At 42.0% G+C, this 23,835-nt stretch overlaps 1 protein-coding gene across 1 annotated transcript in view; it reads left to right on the forward strand.

The window, feature by feature from the left end:
* KDR (kinase insert domain receptor) overlaps window positions 1-22,643 on the forward strand; it is a 30,462-nt gene extending 7,819 nt beyond the window's left edge. The window contains exons 10-30 of the mRNA XM_066549101.1: window positions 286-442; window positions 1,533-1,653; window positions 2,245-2,353; window positions 3,119-3,463; window positions 4,363-4,509; window positions 4,653-4,784; window positions 6,455-6,561; window positions 6,988-7,123; window positions 7,387-7,491; window positions 8,103-8,216; window positions 9,471-9,559; window positions 11,375-11,531; window positions 12,996-13,096; window positions 14,452-14,574; window positions 14,715-14,826; window positions 15,215-15,314; window positions 15,431-15,536; window positions 16,578-16,729; window positions 19,872-19,968; window positions 20,068-20,156; window positions 21,021-22,643. Of these exons, the coding sequence (XP_066405198.1) occupies window positions 286-442; window positions 1,533-1,653; window positions 2,245-2,353; window positions 3,119-3,463; window positions 4,363-4,509; window positions 4,653-4,784; window positions 6,455-6,561; window positions 6,988-7,123; window positions 7,387-7,491; window positions 8,103-8,216; window positions 9,471-9,559; window positions 11,375-11,531; window positions 12,996-13,096; window positions 14,452-14,574; window positions 14,715-14,826; window positions 15,215-15,314; window positions 15,431-15,536; window positions 16,578-16,729; window positions 19,872-19,968; window positions 20,068-20,156; window positions 21,021-21,225 (2,804 nt within the window). The 3' untranslated portion in view covers window positions 21,226-22,643. The remainder of the gene's footprint in view (window positions 1-285; window positions 443-1,532; window positions 1,654-2,244; window positions 2,354-3,118; window positions 3,464-4,362; window positions 4,510-4,652; window positions 4,785-6,454; window positions 6,562-6,987; window positions 7,124-7,386; window positions 7,492-8,102; window positions 8,217-9,470; window positions 9,560-11,374; window positions 11,532-12,995; window positions 13,097-14,451; window positions 14,575-14,714; window positions 14,827-15,214; window positions 15,315-15,430; window positions 15,537-16,577; window positions 16,730-19,871; window positions 19,969-20,067; window positions 20,157-21,020) is intronic.
* The last annotated feature ends 1,192 nt before the right edge of the window (window positions 22,644-23,835 follow it).

A 23,835-nucleotide genomic window follows, 5' to 3' on the forward strand; every position in this document is an offset into this window, starting at 1 on the left:
GCAGTGGGATCAGGCCTGGGGAATAATGTGCATTTAATGGCTGGGAATGGTGGTGAGAGTCCAGGAACTGCATTTTAAACCATGGAGTAATGAAGGGGGATTTTGTAGGAGATCCTAAGTATCCTGATCCTCAAAGCGTTGGGCAGGCTCAGTGCTTCCCCACATGTCCTTGGAGATGCTCTGTTGCACTGGTATTGGGGCATGGTGTGAATTGGTCTCCATGGGTCTAAAGCATGCACCCTGGAGCCTTCAGCAGGAGGTGTGACCTGCTTCTCTCTCCTGCAGTGCCCCCCCAGATCGGTGAGAATGCTCTGATGGCCCCCGTGGACTCCTACAAGTACGGCTCGACACAAGCGCTCACCTGCACCGTGTACGCCGTGCCGCCGCCCAGCACCGTGCTGTGGCACTGGCAGCTGGAGGAGGAGTGCACCTTCAGCCCCCAGTGAGTGCCAAGCCCTTGCTGTCTTCTGCAGCTTATGTAGGTCTAGAGGGATATTTGGGTTGGGTTGGGGTTTGTCCAGTGCTTCCCTCGTCCAGGCTCGTTACAGAGTGCAAACCCAATGGCCAATGAAGAAAGAGGTTGTTGTACTTAATTTGCAGATTGCTGCAGGCAGGCTCTGCCAAGGTCATTGTTGTTGGCAGAGGCGAGGGCCACCCGCAGAGAGGATCCAGCAGTGCTGGCATGTTGCTCTTGTGCTCTCTTGAAGGGCATCTCGACTTGTATGGGGTCTCAAATGCAACTGTTTGCATGCCTTTCCCTCAGATCCCCCTGGCCCAAAACTCCATCCCAAACAGAGGAAATTTGCTGTTTATGCTAATGATGCGTCCTTGTGGTGTTTTTTTCCCTTGTGCTCAAGTGCTGAGTGTGATGGTGCTCTTTATCTGTGTGAAAGTGTATCTCAGAGGAAGTGCAGTGATTGATGGTGGGGAGTGATAGAGAGAGTGCCTGACTGAGATTCACGCAGCTTCCCTTATCTGGAGCTGCCATAAGCCCAGATTTCCTTTAACAAAAAAAAAGTCCAGAGTTAAAAAAAAAAAAAAGGCATTCTTCTTTCCTGTTGTTGTTTTTAAAATGATTCCACTAGTTTCTTCCTTTGGTGCCTGGTTGCTTCCTACACAATGGCTACTGTCCTCAAGAAATTCTTCTAGGGAGTTCAGTGATTTTTATGTCCCTCTGTCTTCCTTTGAACTAAATCAACTTGAATCATCTACTTATGAATGGAGGTTTGTTCCCAGAATAGCTGCTTTGCTCCAGCCATCCCAACTGAGCTGACACAGGCAGATTAATTAGGAAATTCACCTTCAGGCTTGGGGATCCTTTACTTTAAAGAGCATGAAGGTCTCAGGAGGTTATAGGGTGATATTTAATAGAAATATTTCCAGAAGCATACACTTCCCTCATAGATGCAAGCTGTGGCCAGTGATGTATCTGACTTTTAAATATGTTCATATTATAAGTAGAACCCAAAATACCTCTCTTGAAGGGGGAATATTCCTCTTATCTAATGCATGTGTCTCTACTTACATTTCAGGAAAGTTCGCTCCGGAGCCAATCCATATGCATGCAAGAAATGGAAAGTGATCTCTGAGAGAAAGGGTGGGAATCAGGTTGAAATTAAGCACCGGGTCGTTACTATTGCTGGGAAAACAAAGGTGAGCACATTTTCTTTTCTCTTGGCTGGGGATGATTAACCCTGTTCAGCAGTCCACATGCCTGGAAAAACATCACTAGAGATGAGACCCTTACCACCTGTTGTTAAACTTGGGGATCTACTCTCAGCTAGATGAGCAAGCTCCTGCTGAAGCCAAGAGGCAGAGATACACACTTTCAGGTCCTTTGAACACTGATCCGAAGTGAAACTCCACTGAGGAATACAACTGACTTAGATTTCAATAACTACCTTTTAGTGGTGTAAAGTTAGATGAGTTAATATTGCAAATTAACTGTAATAGAAGTTGGAGAGATTGAAAAGCAGAAAAAATTGTGGGTGCAGCATTTTTTGATACGCATACCAAAGTCCACCTTCTGCTTCTTCCCATTTTCTTTTACCTGATTTTTACACACTTAGGGACAAAAATGTAAACTTCAGAAGGGGAGTGTGCTTCTGCCATGCCATGGATTTGTGCTTTGGAGGGATTTTTGGTTGTGCAGATATCTGCAGAGCCCTTTGCTGAGCTGTTGAGGTGGTTGGGTGTTACTTTAGCACTGATGTGGTATGAAATTGATTGATTGTTCTCTTGTAGACTGTGAGCACCCTCGTGATTCAAGCAGCAAATGTATCTGCTTTGTACAGATGTATGGCCACGAACAGGGCTGGGTCAAGTGAGAGAGTGATCTCCTTCCATGTGACCAGTAAGTGCCCCCTGACAAGGACAGCCATGTTAAATTAATGTTATTTTGTCTGTTTGCTGATGAAAGGCACTTCAGTGATGTTACCTGATTCCTGACCTTTATTAAATCCTTTAATTCTTTTGGATTTTAGGTTTACTTAAGGCTTTCTCTAGGCAGCCTTTAAAATTGCCACTAATTTCAGCCAAGTGATTAGTTCTACCAGCATCAGTGGAGTGGCAGGCCAGTGAAAGTGATGCAAGATGGGCACTGTTGTCCCACGAGTGACTACTGTTGACCTTTAGCAGTCACTTAAAAGAGCAACAGAGAAATTATGGTAGTGTCACAAAATGAGTAAAGATTTACTGTAAGAGCTGAGGCTAAAATTTTCCAAACCAGTGGCAAAGAGCTTCTGTCTCCTTAACGATCAGTCCCCATATTCTTGTGCCAAAATTTTATTTTAATCCAAATCTAAAATCCAAATCTAAAAATAAGATAGTGCTGAGAATCATCTTAGGTTGCTGTAAGTTTCTACAGGAAGAGTATCTGTATTTGTTGCACAATCCTTCATTTGATCCATTTGAAATGTATTACTTTTAATGAGATTGTACTCCTTAGATAATTGATCAGTTGACTGACTGATTGATTTGATTGATCTATTTCAGTGTTTCTTTTCCTTATTTTCAACCAGATAGGAAAATCTGTATTTTCAAAATGACTTTTCCAAGTTAATGTTAGCCCCAAAATGCACAATCAAATAGGAATTTATTTTACTTTTTTAACTTTCAGGGGGTCTTGAAATTAATGTCCAGCCTCAGAATCAGCTGACAGAGAAGGATAACATGTCCTTGCAATGCACAGCAGACAAGTTCACCTTTGAGAAGCTGTCATGGTACAAGCTCAGTGCTCACGTTTCGCAGACTCCCTTTGGAGGACTGCCTATGCCTGTTTGCAAGAACCTCAATGCTCTCCAGAAGCTGAATGAGACAGTCTCAAATACCAATGGTGAAAACGTCACCTTAGAGCTCATCCTTCGTAACATCTCCCTCCAAGATGGAGGGGATTATGTTTGCATTGCTCAGGACAAGAAGGCTAAAACACAGCACTGCCTGGTGAAGCACCTCACCGTCCAAGGTACAGATCTCTTACTCTGAAGCAAAATGAGTGGTTCTGTATGAAAACAATTGCAGTAGTGGCAGTTTTTGGTATGTTCAGGCTTTGCATGTATTTGATTAATGGTGTACTCAGTTTGTTAAATAGATTTTCAGTTGTTGTAACACACTGTTCTGGGGTTTGCCCAGGCAGCAGACACTGTTCCATTAATACCAGTGAGGAAACACTGACTGAGCCACTGTACTGTGCAAGGAGATTTGTTTGGCTTCTGCTGAAGTAATGTGTTTAGCTCAGTAACTTCTCTACTTTTCAGAACACATTTTTCTCTGTAGCTGTATACACATGTGTGTACTCCTAGCATTAATGCTGCTGCTTTGTGTGACTGGCTCTTGAGTTTGGAGTAGTGCCTGTAATTTAAAACTGCCATGAGTGATACTGGTATTCAGGCACAAGCAATGCAAGCTGATAATCAGTCAGCTTTCCACACAAATAGTGATGACTTTGCTTTGGGACCTAGACATCTAGGTTGATTAGGCAGATTCAGGAAAATACTTATGCATGTTCATGGCCTGTCCTGAATGGACATTTAATGGACCAAGAGTGTCAAACCTCTCATAAGGGCTCTGGACACAGAAATGCAAGAGAAGCAATTTCTCAATTACTCCCTCTTCCCTCAGCAGCCTGAGCAGTTGAAAAATAATTCAGCTAAAGCAGGTTATATCAATACTATTGAAATTTTCTTGGCTATTATAATTTTTTCATGTCATTGGAAGTTGAACTATGATCTTAACATGAACACTGTGGCTCTTGGTGTAATAAAAGGATTTGAGACTTTGTTACTGGGACATGAACTGCTACTACTGAAAAAATGGATCTTTTTCTTAATAAACAGTAATTTTACTGTATTTTCAAACCAACAGAGCCCATGGCACCCACACTGGTTGGAAATCTGGAAAATCAAACAACAAATATTGGTGAAACAATAGAAGTGTCATGTGCAGTGAATGGCATTCCTCCTCCAAGCATCATGTGGTTTAAAAATAATGAGACACTTGTGGAAGATTCAGGTGAGGATTGCTCATTTACTATTATCATTAAAAGGCTTTCTTTTGTGGGACTGACTGCTGATTTTCACCATGAAAAGTTTTGTTTTGAATTCTTAACAAAAGTGGCATAAAAATAGCAAAACTAAGAATAATTTTTTCCCCAGGTATTGTTTTGAAAGATGGAAACAAAACACTAACCATCCGTCGGGTGAGGAAAGAAGATGGAGGGCTGTACACCTGCCTTGCATGCAACGTCCTTGGATGCAGCAAAGCAGTGGCTTATTTTTCAGTGGAAGGTTGGTGTTAGCTTCTTTCCAGATTATGCACAAAATCTTCAGAATAACTAGAAGGGAAAATCTACTGGCTATCCTGATGGGAGATCTGAAAATATACTATGAAATTTGTGAAAAGTCCTGACCATTCCTATCAAGCTGAAATTGGGTGCTGTCATAGCTGTTAAGGTCGATGCTTTCTTCACCACTATGCTGCTTAGAGCTTTTCAACAAAAATTGGTTCTCTCTTACTTGTGGTTGCAAAGAAAACTCTGCCAATCTATATTACATGCAAACCCATACAACAGAGCTACATAAACATGCAGATATCCTGGGGCATCTCTGTCGTCTAGGTAACATAATTGTCGCACTATATTTTTTAGCATAGTGTGTTGTACCTTTTGAAATTATGTAATTGCTTTCACGGCATCTAAGGAAAACATGGTGAAGACTTTTTGCAGTCTGTTGTGATTGCTGTCCCATTTCAGTGAAACAGGTAGTGATTATGAGTTAGGGGACTCCAGCCTTGGTCTATCTGAAAGCAGCATTTGTAAGACCCATCTCTCACTTGTTCTAGTCCTATTGTGGTACACCAAAATACAAGTTGCAATGACAAACAGTAAATGGTAGTAAGAGGTTAGTCTGAAGTGTGAGTAGCTGGGACCATGATGGACTTTCCACTAAGAGTTGCAGCAAGAAGCCTCAAACTAAAAGCTCCTTGCTCTTGATATTATTTCATTCATTCATTCATTAGTACATTTGCATACTTCAGTCACTGAGCCCTTTGCACCCTTCTGCGTTTAAAGGTCAGGGTGGTTGTCTGATCCGTACCATTAAGTTAATTAAAGCAATATCATGTTGTTCTTTTAGGTCCCTTTAGGATATTTAGATGTTGGGCAAAATGTTTAAATGTTTAGATGTTTAGATTACGTTGATGAAGATTTCAGTTGATGTGGTAAATATGGCTGGGGCATATCTATAGAAGTTTGAAATTTGTGTAGGACATGTTGTTTCACTCAAAAAAATTTATAGTGCAGCTCATGGGGGTCATGCAATGGAGTGTGCTGCTGTGTAGGAAAATCTCAGTGGTGCAAGGGATGAAATACAGGAGCATGATGTGGCAAAGAGGGGCTGAAGAGGAGACCCGTGTCTGTGCACTAAAAGGTGCTCAAATGATATCTGCTGGCCACTATTTTAGGGGAAAAGGAACATTGTAAATAAGACCTTATTATCATGTGTTCTTGTAGAACCACATTTCTCATGCCCCAGCTGAATGATGTCAAGAGACAAGAGAGAGATTGTTCTCTAGGTCATTCTCACAGCTCTTTATTTTCTATATGATGAGGGTGGTTTTTTTGATTTCTAAAGAAAGAGTAATTACTTTTTGGTATTCTAAAACAATTATTTTTTTCCAAAATGTGGATTTTACTTTTTTATATTTGCCAAATGCCCAGACACTGTCTTTGGAACAAAGTTGATGCTGAGAAATGTGATGGTGTGTAAAACAGCATGGAACTGTAATATTCCAACATAAACCCCCAGGCTTTTTGTTTTGTTTTGCTTTCGTTTCCTTGCCCCATGTTGCACCTTTAAAACGAACCTTCAGAACAAGGACCTCTATTCTTTACTTTAATGAATGAACAAAACAAATATGCTTCCAACTATCACTCAAATATTCATTTATTTCTTCCCAGGCGCTGAAGAGAAAACAAATCTGGAGCTCATTATCCTCGTTGGCACTGCAGTGATTGCCATGTTCTTCTGGTTGCTTCTTGTAATCATCCTCCGGACCGTTAAGCGGGTAATGAAAAAATTCTCATACCATCCTATCAGCACTGGTCTTGCATGACAAATGAGAGCTGACTTGAGGCCTTTTGTGTTGCTTCTTTCCATTGTTCTTAAATCAACAGACACATTTTTTCTCTCCATGCCATAACATTCTTGCCTGGAACCGGGGGTGCAGAAATTTGTTTTTAATTGAACAAGCCCTTGCAAGAGAAAAATGTTTCATCTGGTTCTGTTGATTAAAAAAAAAATGAAAAAGAGGGAGACAGAAAAAAAAAAGTGCAAGTAATTAACAATGATGACACACATGATGACATGGTGTAGCGAAATGGTAGCCTGGCGTTTCTGGGAACTGATGAAATACTCTAAAGTGAGAAAATGGCATTTTGCCTGCACATTGCCAGCAAAAAACTGTGCAACTGCAACTAATACCATTTTCCAGGCCAATGGAGGGGACATGAAGACTGGCTACTTGTCAATCATCATGGATCCTGATGAAGTCCCTATAGATGAGCACTGTGAGCGGCTCCCATATGATGCCAGCAAGTGGGAGTTTCCCAGAGACCGACTCAAGCTAGGTGAGTTTTCATGGCATGAGCCATTTAGTGATCCTGCAGCCAGCACTGTGCTGGGGGGTGTTTTGGGTCCTGGCTCCCCACAGGACTGCTCTGCTGCACGATCTCTGGGTGGGCTCTGTATTCCCATAGGATATGGTGCATCCTATCGACATTTTAAGTGCTCTTGTTAATTTCTGCTTCATTAACTCATTTTGGAGTAGATTTTTTATTCTATAACTTTCTCCTGCTGTGTCAAGCAGATATGTTTGTGTTCTCACTTCAAGGTAAACCTCTTGGACGTGGAGCTTTTGGCCAGGTCATAGAAGCAGATGCATTTGGGATTGACAAAACTGCTACCTGCAAAACAGTGGCAGTGAAAATGCTTAAAGGTAAAAATAATGACTAGAACTTCAGCTTGAATATACAATATAGGGATATTTGTCAACACTATAACCATTGTACCCATTGTAAAAGTTAAGCTTAATGGCTGTTATCAGGAAAAGTACATGCCTTTCCCTCATTGATAACTGGAGCAATGCAGCTGTGCTTTCCTAGCCTCTGCTTTATAATTCTAGTGAAGTTCAGAATGTAAAGTTGCTCCTGCAATCAATTTGCTTGCGTCCCTTATGCATCCTTGTTGGAAGCTTTCTGCAAGTCTCAAGACAATGGCTTAGGCACGCTCCAAACTGAGCTGTAGTTTGGAATAGCTTTCTCCTCACTTTAAATCATATTCTACTGCCTCAAACTGGCCACAGAAAAAATGAAATGTGTGGTTCCCAGACATATTGTTCCTAAAGAAGATGTAATGGGGCAGCAAAATAGGGCTGCCAGCAGCTGGGGGCTGTATTCCACCCAGTGCTGTACTGGCATAGCTGACACAGCCTACCAGCCAGCAAGGCTCCTCACTTGTTGGGCTGGTTAAATACCAGAAGGGAGTGGGGAGGAGGGCACAACCATTCTGTCTGTGATGCTCCTAACTTGTGTTGCTTTACCTCTGCAGAAGGGGCAACCCACAGTGAGCACAGAGCACTCATGTCAGAGCTGAAGATACTCATTCATATTGGCCATCATCTCAATGTTGTCAATTTACTTGGAGCTTGCACAAAGCCAGGAGGTGAGTGACTTCTTAGTGGGTGAAAAGGAGGTGCGAATGAAAACCCTATTTCTACTAATTCTGCTGCATAGACAATTGAAATTCAAAATTAAGGATTGGAAAGAGTAGTTCTTTCTAACACACACACACACACACACACACACACACACACACACACACACACACACACACACACAAAAGAACATGCAAGTCTGATAGGAGTGAGCAGGTAGTAAGGGTGGAATAAGGACCATGCAGCTCTATCCCTTATTTGTTCTATTTTGCTTTTCTGTACTTGAAATCCATGTTTATAGTGGGCAGCCCATGTGTAATAGACTTCCAAACTAATAACTGATTTAACAAGTTACTTTTACTCTTCTCACCAGCTACAGGGGACTGCAAATTGGGACTTCCCCACTCTGTCTTTGGATGGGCTCTTGGTGCCTATGTGTGTGTGTGTAGGAGGGGAGATTGCAATTTGGAGTCCAGCTCTGGGTGGATGAATCTATTTCACTTTATAATCAGAGACAGATGTTTTGTTTAGCAAATCCAGTACTACAAACTAATTTGGAAGAAATTCAATGTAAAGTAACTCAGTAATAATTTTTCAGGGAAGCTGACTTGTTGGCTTACTGTGGGATGAAAATTTAATTTGTAAAGTTCCATGACAGAAGTCAGTAGTTGAAGGAAACATAATCCATAAATATTTATTTCCTTGTTTATTCCATAATAAAATAGAGATGGCCAGTATGTGGAACCTAGGATGAAAATTTATCATCATAGCAAATGCCTATATGAAATAAATTTGAACATGAAATACGATATTTAGATTGTACATTAAGGCATCTATGTCTGAAACCAAGTTTCCTGTTTTAAATGTTTAGTACTTTTATCACCTGTAGAAAAATACATGGATAATCACATGTGTATTCTATTGCAGAGGTTAATTGCACTGAAGCTCTTTCAAATATTTATGCTGTATCCTTACAATGTTAATTAATTTGGCTGTTATTGGCACTTCAAATATAAGCACACCACTATACTTTTTGACATATGAAATTAAGCCCATGATTTTCAAAATTATGTGCAGGTAATGGCAGAAAAATGAATAATTTTGATGCATTGATTAGATTTTTTTATTATTATTACTGATATTTTAAAAAACCTTTGGCTGTTGGAATACTCTTTGAACTGTATGCATTTCTAGGCAGAATTTATGCTCTGAGATAAGGTGGGATATAAATGGTCTAATGAATTGCTTTATGTGTTGCACAGGACCACTCATGGTGATTGTGGAATATTGCAAGTTTGGAAATCTGTCTGCTTACCTACGGAGCAAGAGGAGTGAATTTATCCCGTACAAGGTAAGGAGTCAAGGTTGACAGTGAAATGTTTGGTTTGGTAAGGAGTCAAGGTTGACAGTGAAATGTTTGGTTTGGTGGGTTTTTTCCACACACAATGTTTCTTTTTCTAGTGCAGACTGCAGCGGCAGTCCCTGGGGACACTGAATGTCTTAGCACTTCCCATGGGAATGAGAGATGGCAAAGACATCAGAGGTCATTTAGTCTTTCCTCTGGCCCCTGCAATGTAGTTGTTTTGTTATTGTTAGCTTAAAATGTGCAAAGGAACTGGGCTTCCACTATTTCCTTTGGCAGACTGTTCTACACTTGGCTGTATCTTTCAGGAAGTTTTTTCTGATTATCAGCCTGAATTTTTTCCTTTCTTAGTTAAGCTCCAGACCACCTTAAATAACTGCACTCCTTGCATAGTGTATATATCCATCAGATATCCATAGGTATCTGCTGTGACATGATTATCTGTTCTACTGTCCCCTTGGCTCACATTTCTTCTGCTGTTATTAGTTTTGGATAATTGATGTAGCTCATGAGTTTACATTCAGCTTTTCACCTCCTGAGTCCTTTGCAAAAAGGAGCCCCTTTACAGCACCTTGATTTGAAGGAAGTGGGAAGATGGGGACTGGCATTTTCAAACTCATTTCTGGGCACCTCTGAGAGAAGTCTTATTTATGCAGGGCATCCATCTGGTGGATCCATGCTCTCTGAGGGTCAGATTGCTGTGTGAAGAACTTGGCTGTGTGTACCCAGCACTCAGGGTCACTCTGGGGACCCTACCCTTTTCCATCCCCAGCCAAGAGGGAGGCCCCTGGGTTGTACTCTGCTGTGTTGGTGGACTTGAGCCTTCCTGCAGCTGCAGGAAGATCAGAGCTTCTTCCCACTGCTTGTTGGCTCTCCAAGGGGTTATTTTTCTTTATCCTTGGAGACATTGTTTACTATTTTGTATTGGCAAGGGCAACTCGCTGCATCTTCTTGTGAGGTAAAAAGAGAAACAAGTATCTTGAGAGGCCTTGAAGCAAGTGACAGGGTTTCATGAGAGTGCTGACCCTTGCTTACACAAGCAGTGGGAATAGGATTTGGCAGTGTTAAAAACCAGCCCTGCCAGGGAAAACATCACCAAACCAAAGCAGGAGAAAATGGAAATGTTTTGGAGGATACCTGTGGGGCTGGAGTCCTCCCTAGAGGCATGCAGTGGCTTAGGGTAAGAAGGAAATAAGTCAGATTTTGATGACTATTAGGGTTTTGGCCAAGGTAGAGCTTTAGCAAAGGGCCTCTGCAGCAGCAGGAGGTAAAGCCATAGCAGTACAGAGAGGCTGGAGTGTACAAGAGGGTTTGGCAGCACCCATCCACATGTTTTTCACAAGTGGGGGGCACCAGGGGCTGAGGACACCAGCTCCTCAGTGTGCATTTAGTCACCTGCATGTGGAGATGCTGCTGGGGTTTGGCTGAGAGATTGTGAAAGCAGGAGAAAGTTGTGCTGTGGAGTGGCAGAGGGTGTTCCAGTTGGTGAGCCTGCATGGCCATGGGTTGGGTTTTGCTGGTACCATCAGTGCACTAGCCTGGTGCCCTGGGTTGGGTTTTGCTGGTACCATCAGTGCACTAGCCTGGTGCCCTGGGTTGGGTTTTGCTGGTACCATCAGTGCACTAGCCTGGTGCCCCAACCAGAGGTGCCTTGGAACAGGGCAGCTGATCATGCCTTCACTGGTTGATCTCCCTGCCTTCCCCAGTGACCTTGGCACAGACCAAGGCATTACTGCCTCTCCAGCAGAACCTTCTAGCATGCTTTCAGCTTCGGTTTTTCTCACCCTCCTCTCATATTTCTAGACCAAGTGTGCCAGATTTAGGCAGGGGAAGGAGAACTACGTTGGTGATGTCTCTTCTGACCTGAAGCAGCGGTTGGACAGCATCACGAGCAGCCAGAGCTCAGCAAGCTCTGGCTTTGTAGAAGAGCGGTCCCTGAGTGACGTGGAAGAGGAGGATGGTAGGACAAATCTTCTGGTGTTGGAGCATGTGCCATTGGTGGGGCTGATGAGGGACACTGGGGACTGTGTGATTTCCGAAGCTCCCTCAAAACTGTGTGTGGGGTATTCTCTGGATGTCCAAAGTTCCTGAGTGTGGATTATCTAGATCAGCATCCCAAACCCCTCAGTCCAACCCCAGATAATGTCCTGTAGGAAAAGGGTCTGTTTTTAGTGTGAAGTTTTTGGAGATATGTCTATTTAATACCCCAATATTTTGAGGGGAAATTGCAGAGTACGAACTCCAAAGGCAGTGCAGAGAGAGATGCACCAGCGTGCCAACTGAGTTTCCTTAATGTCTACCCAAAAGTTAAATACTGTGAAACGCTATTTGATTCACTGCTTATTAGCAGAGAGCTTGCATTGCCTTCCCTCTGCCCAGGTGGTCTGTCAGGAACAGGAAGCCTGAATTATCCAGTCATTCAAAGCCTCTCCAGGATGCACATATCCTCTGCAGTGGTTTCACTGATGCATTTGCCATGTTCTCCTTTGGCAGATGCAGCATGAAATGCTCAGTGCTGTCATTTCAGAGGCTGCTAATTTCACCTAGGGGTGAGATCAGACTAGTTATGAGGAAAGCTCTACTTCCTGTACCTCTACTGCTACTAAAAATCATTTAGTGCAAAGAATACATCAGTTATGTGAACGGGGAGAATGATCTTGCAGTTTCAATCCAATCTAATAGGTAATGTCAGGCATGCACTTCATGCATTTCCACACCATCTTGGTCCCTTTCCAGTACGCCCTGGTGTAAATGTTGACCCTCTGGGCTGGAGCATTACAAGAAGTATGTAGACCTGAAGGAGCCCTTATGGTGAAGGTTTTAGCCACCAATGTTGTAGTTTTTGGTAGATGTCTGCTTAAAATCAAAAGCTGAACAAAGTCACAGAGTTGTTTATCTCAGCAGGAACTAAATGCCTAGGTATCTCTGGATATTTGAGTACATTATTCCTCCAGGTCACCAGATGATGAGGTTAGGATTCTTCTACATTAAATTAGCAGGGCTTCTTGCCAAATCAAAGTCCTTCTCCCTATGGCATATTCTTTTCTCATAAAGACTAGGTGGGGCCTCCCTCTCCTTGGTTTCTAAATTCATCTGCTGAAACCAGAGAAAACTTTACTGTCGTAGGAATTTGTGAGCTGAATTTCAGTTGTTTTTCTTTTGAGATTGTTTTGCAAATCTTTCCTCTGGAAATAAGCAAGGAGACGCCTAGGGCATAACCCGTTGTCTCAAAGTTTATTTTGCACAAGACTGGTTTGATGGAAAATGGGTTGTTAGTGATAATTATATAGCTAAAAAAAAAAGTGCTTGATTTGCTCTTTCAGTCCAGTGTGGCATAAGGTTCGGATGGACTTTTACCTAACAAGCAGTTATTGGTGAAATCAGTGACAAAGGGCATGTTTGACTGTCATCTGATTCTTTGCAGCTGGTCCTGAAGACCTTTGCAAGAACCCTTTGACCATGGAGGACCTCATCTGTTATAGCTTCCAGGTGGCAAGAGGAATGGAGTTCTTGGCTTCACGCAAAGTAAGGAGCTTCTCAGGAAGAGTGGCATGTTATTTATTTGACTGCAGGAAGTAATGCTGTAGGTCTACAGAAGGAAACAGCATGTTCATCTTTGGACTGGCAGTCAGCCGCAACATTTTCTTTTTGCTCTAAGACATTCCCAAATCATTAATGCTACGGAGTGAAACAGCCCATGCATTTATTGACACAAATGTTAGTGATCTGTATAAGGTTTATGGGCCACCAGTTCATAGAGAAATGGTTAAGTAGTTGGAGGAGGGGAACTGACTTAAAAGGACAATTGAAGGAATTAGGGAAAAATCCCTGGTAAGAGGAGCTAAAAAAGAGTAAAGGATTTTGCTCTGAGGAGGTTGGTTGTACCTTCTCCACTGGGATTGGAAGGGCAATGTGAGGAGAGACAATATTCAGCTGTGAAATTTGTATGGGTGACTCTTTGGAGAATCTCTTGCCACGGACACCCTGGCAGTCAACATCACTTCACCTGAATTTTCTCCTTCTAGAAGTATTTTTCTGTGATTTGTGGCTAAATATGTAGAGTACATGTTTCAAAGGATGACAATTCCAGCAAGAGTGAGGAATTGCCTGCAGCTGTATAGAAACAAAAACCACTTAGAAATGGGAATAGAAAATAGAAGCAGGAAATACAACACTGCTCTAGAGTGCAGGCTCGGCCTTCAAGAGCAGACTTCAGAGTCTTTTTCTAAAAACATACTTTTGTCTGCCTCTCATATAAATCCCAATTGACGTGCAAATGTAAAAATACCTGCTTCCAGAATCTGCAGTTTCAATCCATAGTAGAAGCAAATCTGAAGCCACTTTTAGAGCCTGATTATTTTTTTTTACTTCAGGCTATTGAATCTTGAGTTTTGAAGTGTTTGGGTTGTTAACTAAGCTGCTGTTCTGCATAGGAGAGATGTGGACTTCTTTGTCTGTAGTAAAGATTAGTTTGTGTTGGAATCAAGTCAGCATTTTAGTGTGGTGTTTTTTCAGAGAAATAGTGGAGTACACAGATTTGAGTGAACCTAAGTAAATCTAAAGGTAATCAGATCTGAACCTGTTTTGTGTTAGCTTCTTAGGATAATTAATTAGCTAACTTCAAAGGCCCTCTCTGCTCAGTGGATAAACAGACGTATGTTTGGACTTGGGAACACAAGTCTCCCTGAGCCAAATCAGTTGTGACCATCAAAAAAGCACTTAAAATCAGCAACTGTTGATGCTGAGGTTTCTTTTTCTTAAAAGGTTTTAAGAATTATCTGGCCTTTGAGGGTAAGAGAGCACATATGTGAAAGAAATCAGCCCTGTGGACAGAGCTGTGACGACAGGCAGCACATGAAGTTGTTTACTTCTCTTTGCAGTGCATCCACAGGGACCTGGCTGCTCGTAATATCCTCTTGTCAGACAATAACGTGGTCAAAATCTGTGATTTTGGCTTGGCTCGAGACATCTACAAAGACCCAGATTACGTCAGGAAAGGAGATGTAAGTTTCAGATTATCTGTTTGATAGAGAATTAATATGAAATCAGGACTTCTTTTTTCTTTTTTTCCCTTAAAGAGATTTTTGGAAACTCGGTGTTTTGCTAAACTGTGATACCATTTTGTTTATGGAAATGCTTTTAGGCCAGACTACCCCTAAAATGGATGGCACCGGAAACCATTTTTGATAGAGTATATACCATTCAGAGTGATGTATGGTCCTTTGGAGTTCTGCTGTGGGAAATATTTTCATTAGGTGAGTCACTTTAATTTTACTGAGCCGTCTCTGAACAAAAGAGTCTGAAGAAAGCAGTCAAAGTGTTCTTGGAACCTCTGTAGCATGTTCTTTTTACTTCTTGAAAAATTCCTGTATATTTTCTCCATCAAAATAAAATACTCAAATTTTCTTTAAAATGCAAATGTAGGAACATGGGCTTGAAATGCTTCTTCGTACAATTTCAGTATGTGATGATGTGCCTCATTTACTCAGTCAGTTGCTGTTTCCATCATAAATATAAATTGTTTACACATCCAAATACACCAAATTGTCTTATTAACACAGACCATAGCAAGTTATTTGCTTGAAAATGAATCCTAGAATTTAAGAGTCTAATGCATTAAAATTACTGTTGCTTTCATTTTAGGCGCATCACCGTACCCCGGAGTGAAAATTGATGAGGAATTTTGCAGAAGACTGAAAGAAGGAACGAGAATGAGAGCACCAGACTATACAACACCAGAAATGTGAGAAACTCTTCTTCCATCTGCCCACATTTACCCCACACTACTAGCGGATGCAGGAGCAAGCAATGGGTGCTGTCTTCTTCACGCTGGTATTTTAATTGGTTTTGTCATTCCAGGTACCAAACAATGTTGGATTGCTGGCATGGAGATCCTAAGCAGAGACCAACTTTTTCAGAGCTGGTGGAGCACCTGGGGAACTTACTGCAAGCCAATGTCCGTCAGGTATGTGACCTGTATTCTCTGGTGGCTAAAACCACTGGCTGAATCTGTCCTGTCCTGCCAGCCATCACAGCACTCCATAGCTGGGTACTGTCTGCTGGAGCTGTCAGGGAGCCTGGGCCTCTTCTGCTGCCCCCACTACTGACCAGCAGTTGGGTCTCTGACTAGCAGAGAGTGACTTGTGGTGTAGGGATCCCAGAGGTTGTGTTGTGGTAACCAAAAGCCACCCTGCCCTGCCAGCAAAGCTTCCCGTGACACTACTGCTATCTTTGCTGGGCAGTTGTTGGCACAGGCTCAGTTCCCTGCTCTGCTGCTGATTTCTCTGCTAGCTGCAGAGGCATTCCAGCAGGTAGCTCCTGTTGATCTTACTGTGGCAAAGATGGTTATCTTTGCGTATTTGAGGGTGTGGGCTGCAATGCTTTTAATGGCTATCCTGGAAAACAAGGATATAAGAACTTCATTGCCTGTGAGCAGCTCCATGCAAATTAATGTGGTAAGACATGACCTGTGTGCGGGCATTGCAGTAGGAGAGCCCACTGTGACCAGGTGGGGACATGGGCCTCGCTCCCAAGCTCTCCATCTTGTGGTTTCCTCTTCCATAGATGTGAGCCCACTGAATGAAAGAGGATGGATTTGGCTGTGTGCTCTATATTAGACAGACTCTCCCTTTCTAACCTCTGTGATAATGGGAATTACACTGCCCTTCTAAACTGTCAGGTTAATTTTCTTTGTGGCATTGGGATTCAAACATTAATGAGATCTACTTTTATTTTTTCAAAGACATCAATAAAAAGTCCAGTTTATACATTATGTTACAGTATATAAGAATTTATTTAAAAAATAAGTAAAAGTACTTGGAAGATTAATAAGAACCACTTCCTTCTTTTGATGTAGCTGCTCCTGCAATGGTGTTATAATGTTCATAGTTTAATAAGACACCCACCCTGTTGGGCTGATGCATTCTCCATGTACGTGCATGTATCTGTTTATGTCTGTGTGTCTCTGTAGCCTATTTAATTTTTGTGTTTTTTCACTGTTCTACAGGATGGTAAAGACTACGTTGTCCTTCCTTTGTCAGTGTCATTGAATATGGAAGAGGATTCGGGTCTCTCTCTCCCAACTTCACCTGCTTCCTGTAGGGAGGAAGAGGAAGTCTGTGATCCTAAATTCCATTATGACAACACAGCAGGAATTAGGTATTTTATATGGTGGACATCCTACTGGGGCCTCTGGGAAGGTTTTGTTCATGCTGGAGGAAGGGAAAATGAAAGGAAGAGACTTCAGCTGCCTGGTCCATATTTAACCTTCTCCATAGGGATAAGAAGGAATTTGTAAAGCTTTTTTAGGCAAAAGCTAGTTTCTTACCTTCCCAGTTAGTGATTTTCTTATTTATTTTTATTGTTGCTACCCTTTCAAGACTTGGTATTCTCATTCAAAAACAAACAAACAAAAAAAGTAAACCCCATGAAAATATCTGTTGTTTGTTTTTCAAGAACCAGAACATATAGAAAGTTTTACTGTTCCAATTCAGTTGTGGTCACAGTGTTCTTGTGTTGCAGCTGCCAAGAACATTAATGATGATAGAGCTATCATTAATAACCTCTCTGGCATTTCTCCTCCTAAAGTGAAACATTGGAAAACAGCTCATGAATTGATGGCCAAGGAGAATGTGACATAAATAGTGTTGTCACTGTTTTTGTCCACTGCTTCCTTCTGGTGGGCTCGTGGGGCATCCTCAATGGTAAATGCTGTTAGGTATCATGGCAGAGGTGACTTTCCAGTAAGGAGTTTGTACTAATGCACTTCAGGGGCTTATGCTGGACCCTTTGAGGACCTCTGGCATGGGATATAAGAGAGAAAGGAATTTTCCCATCCAATGCAGCCACTGAGATACTGGGAGCCCTGGATTGTTCAATGCAACCTCAGAAGAAGGAGGGTAGAAAGAGCAATGTGAACACCAGGGTGGGGACAGACTCTGTTGACAGGTTTCATGGGGCTTCCATGAAGCAGAGCCCTCTGCCTCACTGTGTGTATCATAACCACCACAGACTTGGGGTAGAACAGGATAACGTTTTTATGTCGTCCTAGAAAAGACTACGTAGGCACAATGCATTTCACACTTTGGGTGAACTTACAGTCCTGCAGCTGAACTCTGAACCCCATGTTTTAGCAGTGGGGCAGTTCACACTATACATGTTTAAAAGAAAAAAAAAGCATGATTTAGCACTGAAAACATCACACTTATTTTCCACTTTTAGTACTTCCTAGAAGGCTTTTCTTGTCCCCATTTCCTGTTACGAACAGAAGTAAAGCGCTCTGTTGACATTTTAAGGAGACTTTGAATCTCTTTTCTCTCATCTTATATTGTGACAGGATTGTGAAAGCTACCATGCTAGAAGAGGCAAAGTGAGGAGGTCAAGTCATGCTTAGGGGCTTTATTCTTATGTTCTGGTAGCTGAAAATTATTTTGTAGGCATGGATCTTGCTATGCTGGTAGTGGAAAAGATTTATCTTTTCAGAGATGTCGTTTTCAATCTTCACAAAAGTGTTAACTATGAAAAAATATAATCTCTAGACTAAAGCTAGCGGAGGATAGCAAGCGCAGGGAAAGCATGGAGAATATTAAAGAATCTTTAAATTGTTGATATAAGTTAAAATCAGCAGGACCTCCTAACATCTGCCCTATTTGGCATAGGAAAGAGATACGTGATTTCTGAATCTTGAAAGATTGTCATTAAAGCCAGTCAGGTGAGGTATAGAAGAGTTAGCGTAAAGTGTAAAGATAATGCCTACTCTTGGAAAGAACAGAAAAAGTGTAATTCTGCAATCAGTTTAATTTGAATTCTAGGAACGATCCTGGAATAAATGTTCATATAAATAATGGTAAATGCCTACAGGAAAACAAATTAACTACAAATGGCCAGCATGGAATTGTCAAGAAAAAATCAAGTCACAGTAATCTTGTCTGGGCTGAGCATGGGTGGGTCTCCCATACTTGGGAGGTCATTCAGATCAAGGCTGGGCTTCTCAACCCTCACCACCCTGGAAAACTGGCCGTGCAGCTCTATGCATATGTGTGCGTTTAATGCAGGCACACAGGGAGCTTCCAAACACAGAAGGCAAGTTGTGGAATGAACTTCTAGTTGTACAAGATCAGGGTGTCCAGGAGGCTGCATGGACTAGATTGTCCATTTGAGGGTTTGGTCCTGGAAGTGTTGGATGGGAAATAGATTAGATACCACTGCAAAGGAGCAGAACACATGGCCAGTGGAGAGAGCTTGAAAGAACTGGTTTTGTTAAGTTTAGGAAGAGAAAATGGAGAGGGAATATAGTAACCGTTTTCAATATATGAAAATTGCTCCAAAGAGGGTGTTAAATAATTGTTCTGTGTCCCCAGCATTAGGACAAATTTTATTTGAGCAAATACTTTTAATATTTTTAAATTTAATAAATAATAATATTTAATGTTTGAAAAATGTTCTGAATTGTGATTGAGTACTGGAGCAGGCTACTCAAGGAACTTGTAAAATCCCCACCAATTTAAATATATGTCTATTGGAGATAAGCAGGATTCAGCATAGCTAAAATGGGAAAAGGGGGGAATGATGCTTTTAATTGTCTCCAATTTTGCACTTCTAATGGATGCAGGTTACTCTACTAATTCCATGGCTTTTCCTTCATTAGCTGTTAAGAACATAAATTTGCCCCATTTAACTGGGACACCATCCATTTCATTCCATTTTCACTTAGGCAGAAAGCTGAGGGTGCCGTTTTGTTTGCTGTGTTAGTATCTCCATGAAAGTCAATTTTATTTTTTTTGTCCAATATTTTTTATGGATGTCATCCTGAAGGGCTTCTTTTGGAGAAGAGCCTTCAAGAGAGATTTAGCACTCCCTGTCCTGATCCCCACGGCTTAAGGGCAGCAGTGTGCTGACTCTGCTGTTGTTGTCCTAGGTCCAGCCAGGGGTCTCAGAAGTGCAGTCCAAAGAGAGAGACACACGTCTGTGCTCCAGGCTTCTCTGTTTATTATAGTTCTAAGCAAAGCTTGCAGGAAGTTAAGCCCTCCAGTGTAAATGAGGAAAGAAGCTGTTTTCTCAAAGCCATTTCTTAGAATTTGCTCAGAGATCAATATTGTCAGGAGCAAAAGGTCAGAAATATGCCACTTTCTAGGCTGTTCATCCCTTTCAATAAATAGATATTTTGAAGTTTGCATAATATGTTTTGACAAAAGGATTAACTTCTCTGAAGAGAGATAAAAGGATTCTGATATCATTGTGCTGTTTGCAGCCAAGTTGTGGAGAGCAGACACAAGATTTTTTTATTTTGTTTTCTTTGCAGTCAGTACCGACAAGGTAGCAAGAGAAAAAGCCGCCCTGCAAGTGTGAAAACATTTGAAGATGTCCCATTGGTAACCACTGTAAAAGTTGTTCAGGAGGTGAGTTTGTCTATTTATACATATTGTCCTTCTGTTGATGCTTTTTTTTTTTGTGGCTTTAATATTTTTCCATTCAATGCATTTCCAATACCTTTACAGGAAAACCAGACAGATAGTGGGATGGTTCTTGCATCTGAAGAGCTGAAGGCATTGGAAGAGAGTGAAAACCAAGTGAAAATACCCTTTAGGTAAGGCTTGGGCTGAACATAGAATTCAATATGACCTTTTACTGCAGTATGTCAGAAGACTGATGATTGGTTTCTAAAATTGTCCAGAAGAAAAAAAATCTTTTCTTAAAGTATTTTCAAAAACTTCTTTCTTTCAAAAAAGAAAGCAAAATTATGCCTAATATGCCTGGTCATCTGCATTTGGTATTAGGCGAGGGGAGGTAATACAGCTTTTGGAAGCCTCAGTCAGCACCCAGAAAGGACTTGTATTTATCAGCTGCAATAGCATCAACCACCCCTCAAAGGTACTGAGCTGGTGCACACAACTGAGCATGTCTGAACTGATGAACAGCTCTTGGTTTTTTGCTTGCTTTATTTTTTTTTTCCCTAATAGCTGGGACTCAATTTTCAAGATGTACCTGGGTGTATTTTCAGAGCATAGTACAGGGGTTTCATTGTGCAGTTCACAGGAAGCACAGTGGCATTCATGAAGCTGAGACCTCATATATGCTCTCTGAGAGCTTCTCAGGAATTATTTTTTTCCAGAACAACTCAAGTGCAGATGAAGATATACTGCAGTTACAATTGCACCACAGCTGAAGTAAAGCCTCTAAAAGCTTTCTCTCCATTTCATCTGTGGTCACAATCTAACTCCTTGTATCATCATAAAATTAAACATCTTTTTCATGCATTAGTGAAGTTAGGGCATATGAAAAGGTCTTTCCTTGTAATCAAATGCATGTTTAAAAAAGCTTGAAGCCAGGTTTAAGTACAGCCTCTTGCTTTGGTTGTTGCTGTGATGGAAAGCAGCTGCCATCCAGAGTCGCCCACCTGCCCTCCAGAATACACAGCTCTCTCAGCCCTGTTTCTGATTGCTTTTTGCAGCACGCTGGTGCCCAGCAAGAGTAACGAGTCCGTCATGTCCGAGGCCTCCAACCAGACCAGTGGGTACCAGTCGGGATACCACTCGGATGACATGGACACCACCGTGTACTCCAGCGAGGAGACCGAGCTCCTGTGTGCGCAGGAGGCGTCGCCCCCGCTCTGCCGCGCCCACGGGCTCCCCTACGAGAGCCCCGCGCCGCTCTAGGCTGAAGCTGGCAGCTCCAGCTCCCCCTGGGATGTGCCTTCATCGCCTGGGCTGGTGGTATTCGGGTTTGATGTATTGGAAGATGGCATCCATGGGACTTAGAAAAGACACTTATTTTTCCTGAAGATGATGCAGAAGCATCTGGCAGCAAAACTGTGCCGTGCCAGGCTGGGGCTCTTTCCTCAAGAGACACTGGTGGCTGAGGGTGCCAGCAGAGCCCTGGCTGTGGTGTGTGGGCTGTGCCAGCCCCATGGCACAGGCTGAGCCTGGTGATGTCGAGCATCTGCCTGATGCGGGTGGCATCATGGCATTCGACTTAACTGTTCCTACTTGTACGAAATAATGGCACCTCCCTGCTTTTGTGGGGCTTTTTTTTGTTTGTTTTTCCCCTTGTGGCTGGACTCCAGGAAGGAAACAGCACGGCACTGGCTTCTTGTTTCTCAGAGTTATTCCTTGCTTGTACCTTCACAAACAAAAAAAGGAACCTCCAGCTCAAGGCTCTGGCACTCTGAGGGCCTGAGACTAAACATAGGCTGGGCTAAATATAGGTGTGGGTGATGGTCTCTGTCCTTGGCAGAGGAAAAAGGCTGCTGTACAAGTCCTCATGAGTTGCATTTTCTCAGTGAAGTTTGTTAGTAGGGAGAAGACAGAGCACTGAGCCAAGGGATGGGACTCAAATAGCAGGGCCATGCCTGACCTCTGAGGATGGCTCTGCTCCCCTTTCATCCCCAGCACCCTCACTCATGCCTACCTGCCTCTGAGCTGCCCGAAACTGCTGCAGAAAATACTCTCCTCCCCTCAGATCACCACTTGGGCAGTCTCTCTAACAGGTAGAAAAGGCAATGTCATTTACTCCAGGACCACAGGAAGCACTGTGGTTCTGGTGGGGCATCCTGAGGGCACCCTACCTTCTCATCTCATTCCCCCTTCCTCAGATTTAGGTCTGACTTTTTCACTTTGAAAACTCAAAATCTGTTTGCAGTGGCAGAGATCTCAGTTTATGTAGCCTTGGGAATCCGTGACTGGTTTCATGGCAGCTCTGCTCTTCTCCGAGTGGTGAAATTGTGCCTAATTGTTGGACAACTTCTTACCTGTGCTCTTGTAGTCCCAGAACTCTATTGATAGACACAATGAGGACTACAAGATTTTAAAATGTAAAGCTATTTCTACTGAGTTCTTTTTGTATTTTTATAAGTATTTTTTTGTTTGTACTTACTATAATGTCAAATGCTGGGAACCATGAATATAAGGCATATACAGTATTTATAGCCTCTTTATGTAGAAATAAATGTAATATATTAAAATATAAATATATATTATATAACAGATATTTTACTATTCACATTTTGTATCTGTGTTCTGTAGCATTGAAAAGGTCACAAATTTTTTTAATAGCTAAAACTTTTCGCTTTATTAAAAGGGACTGGAAATTTAGACCTAGGGGCTACAAGTAGGTTTGTTTTCTTTTGTTATATCTGTTCATGGGGAAGATTCTAAAGTACTACTTGTTTCAAGTCTACAAACATGTAGTAGGCGTGTGTAGTAAAGGAACTTCAGTGATTTTTAGCAGTTGGCAATAAATACCTTTAGAGAAATGGTCAGAGGAAGAGACTGCTTGTATGAGCTGAATCTCCCCTGAGAAAGTTTATTATGTTCCTTTGGGGATGGTTGATCTAATTTTATTGTGGCTTTTGCCTGGGGAGTGGCATTTTCCCTTAAAGCCTTATTCATCTTTTCCCACTTTTGTTTCTCCTAGCTCACTTCTCACAGACTAAATGTTGTCCCTGCTCTGGTGCAGTGAAGTCTTCCTTTATTTTAAACCTGTACTTAAAGCTCCTACCTTTTCACTCTGTTGTCCAATTTTTGACTTACTCTTCTGCATTGTGTCGGCCTTTGTTCTGAGGGCAAGGCTGTCCACTGCTAGGGACATAACAGCTTATGCTACAAAACAGTGCAAGGGAAGTTAAGCCACAAACTGCAGACTTTAATTCAGCTTCTCTTTATTGCAGTTTGAAATGAGACAGGCTACTGCATAGTGAGAACATTTGTCTAGGAAGTGAGAGATCTTGCTGCTAAATTCTTCTCAGGCTGAACATGGGGCTAATGCTCTCTATACCTTATGTGCATTACCCAAATACAAGGCTATGAGATGTTAAGCTGTAAATGTTTCTCCATTCCTCCCCCTAAATGTAAAGCATTTTATAGCCAGGAAATCAGGAGCAGGGAGGTCAGACAGAAAAAAAGGAAGAAGCTTCCTAGATCATGTGTAAGGGCTTCTAGGAAGGATTTCACAAATATATTTGACATTTGCCTTGCTTCCCAGGCAAGAGTCTAGCCAGCAGAGTGTGCTCAACAGACAATGCTACATCCTTTAACATCCCCCCTCTGCAATATTTTTCAATGTTTTTAATAAAAGTGCTCTTCTGTGTATTATTACACAATGGACATGAAATACTGATACAGGCAGGACTTTGACGAGCCATATGTTGGAGAGTCCTGACACTGAGTTGGAGAGGAAGATGTGCATTGGTATCCATCTGCCCTGGACCTGCATTCCTCAAGGTTTGAGATGTTCAATTTAGACATCTCATTTCATAGTTTTTTCCCTCT

This window comes from Molothrus aeneus, chromosome 4, assembly GCF_037042795.1.
Source record: "Molothrus aeneus isolate 106 chromosome 4, BPBGC_Maene_1.0, whole genome shotgun sequence".
NCBI lineage: Eukaryota > Metazoa > Chordata > Aves > Passeriformes > Icteridae > Molothrus > Molothrus aeneus.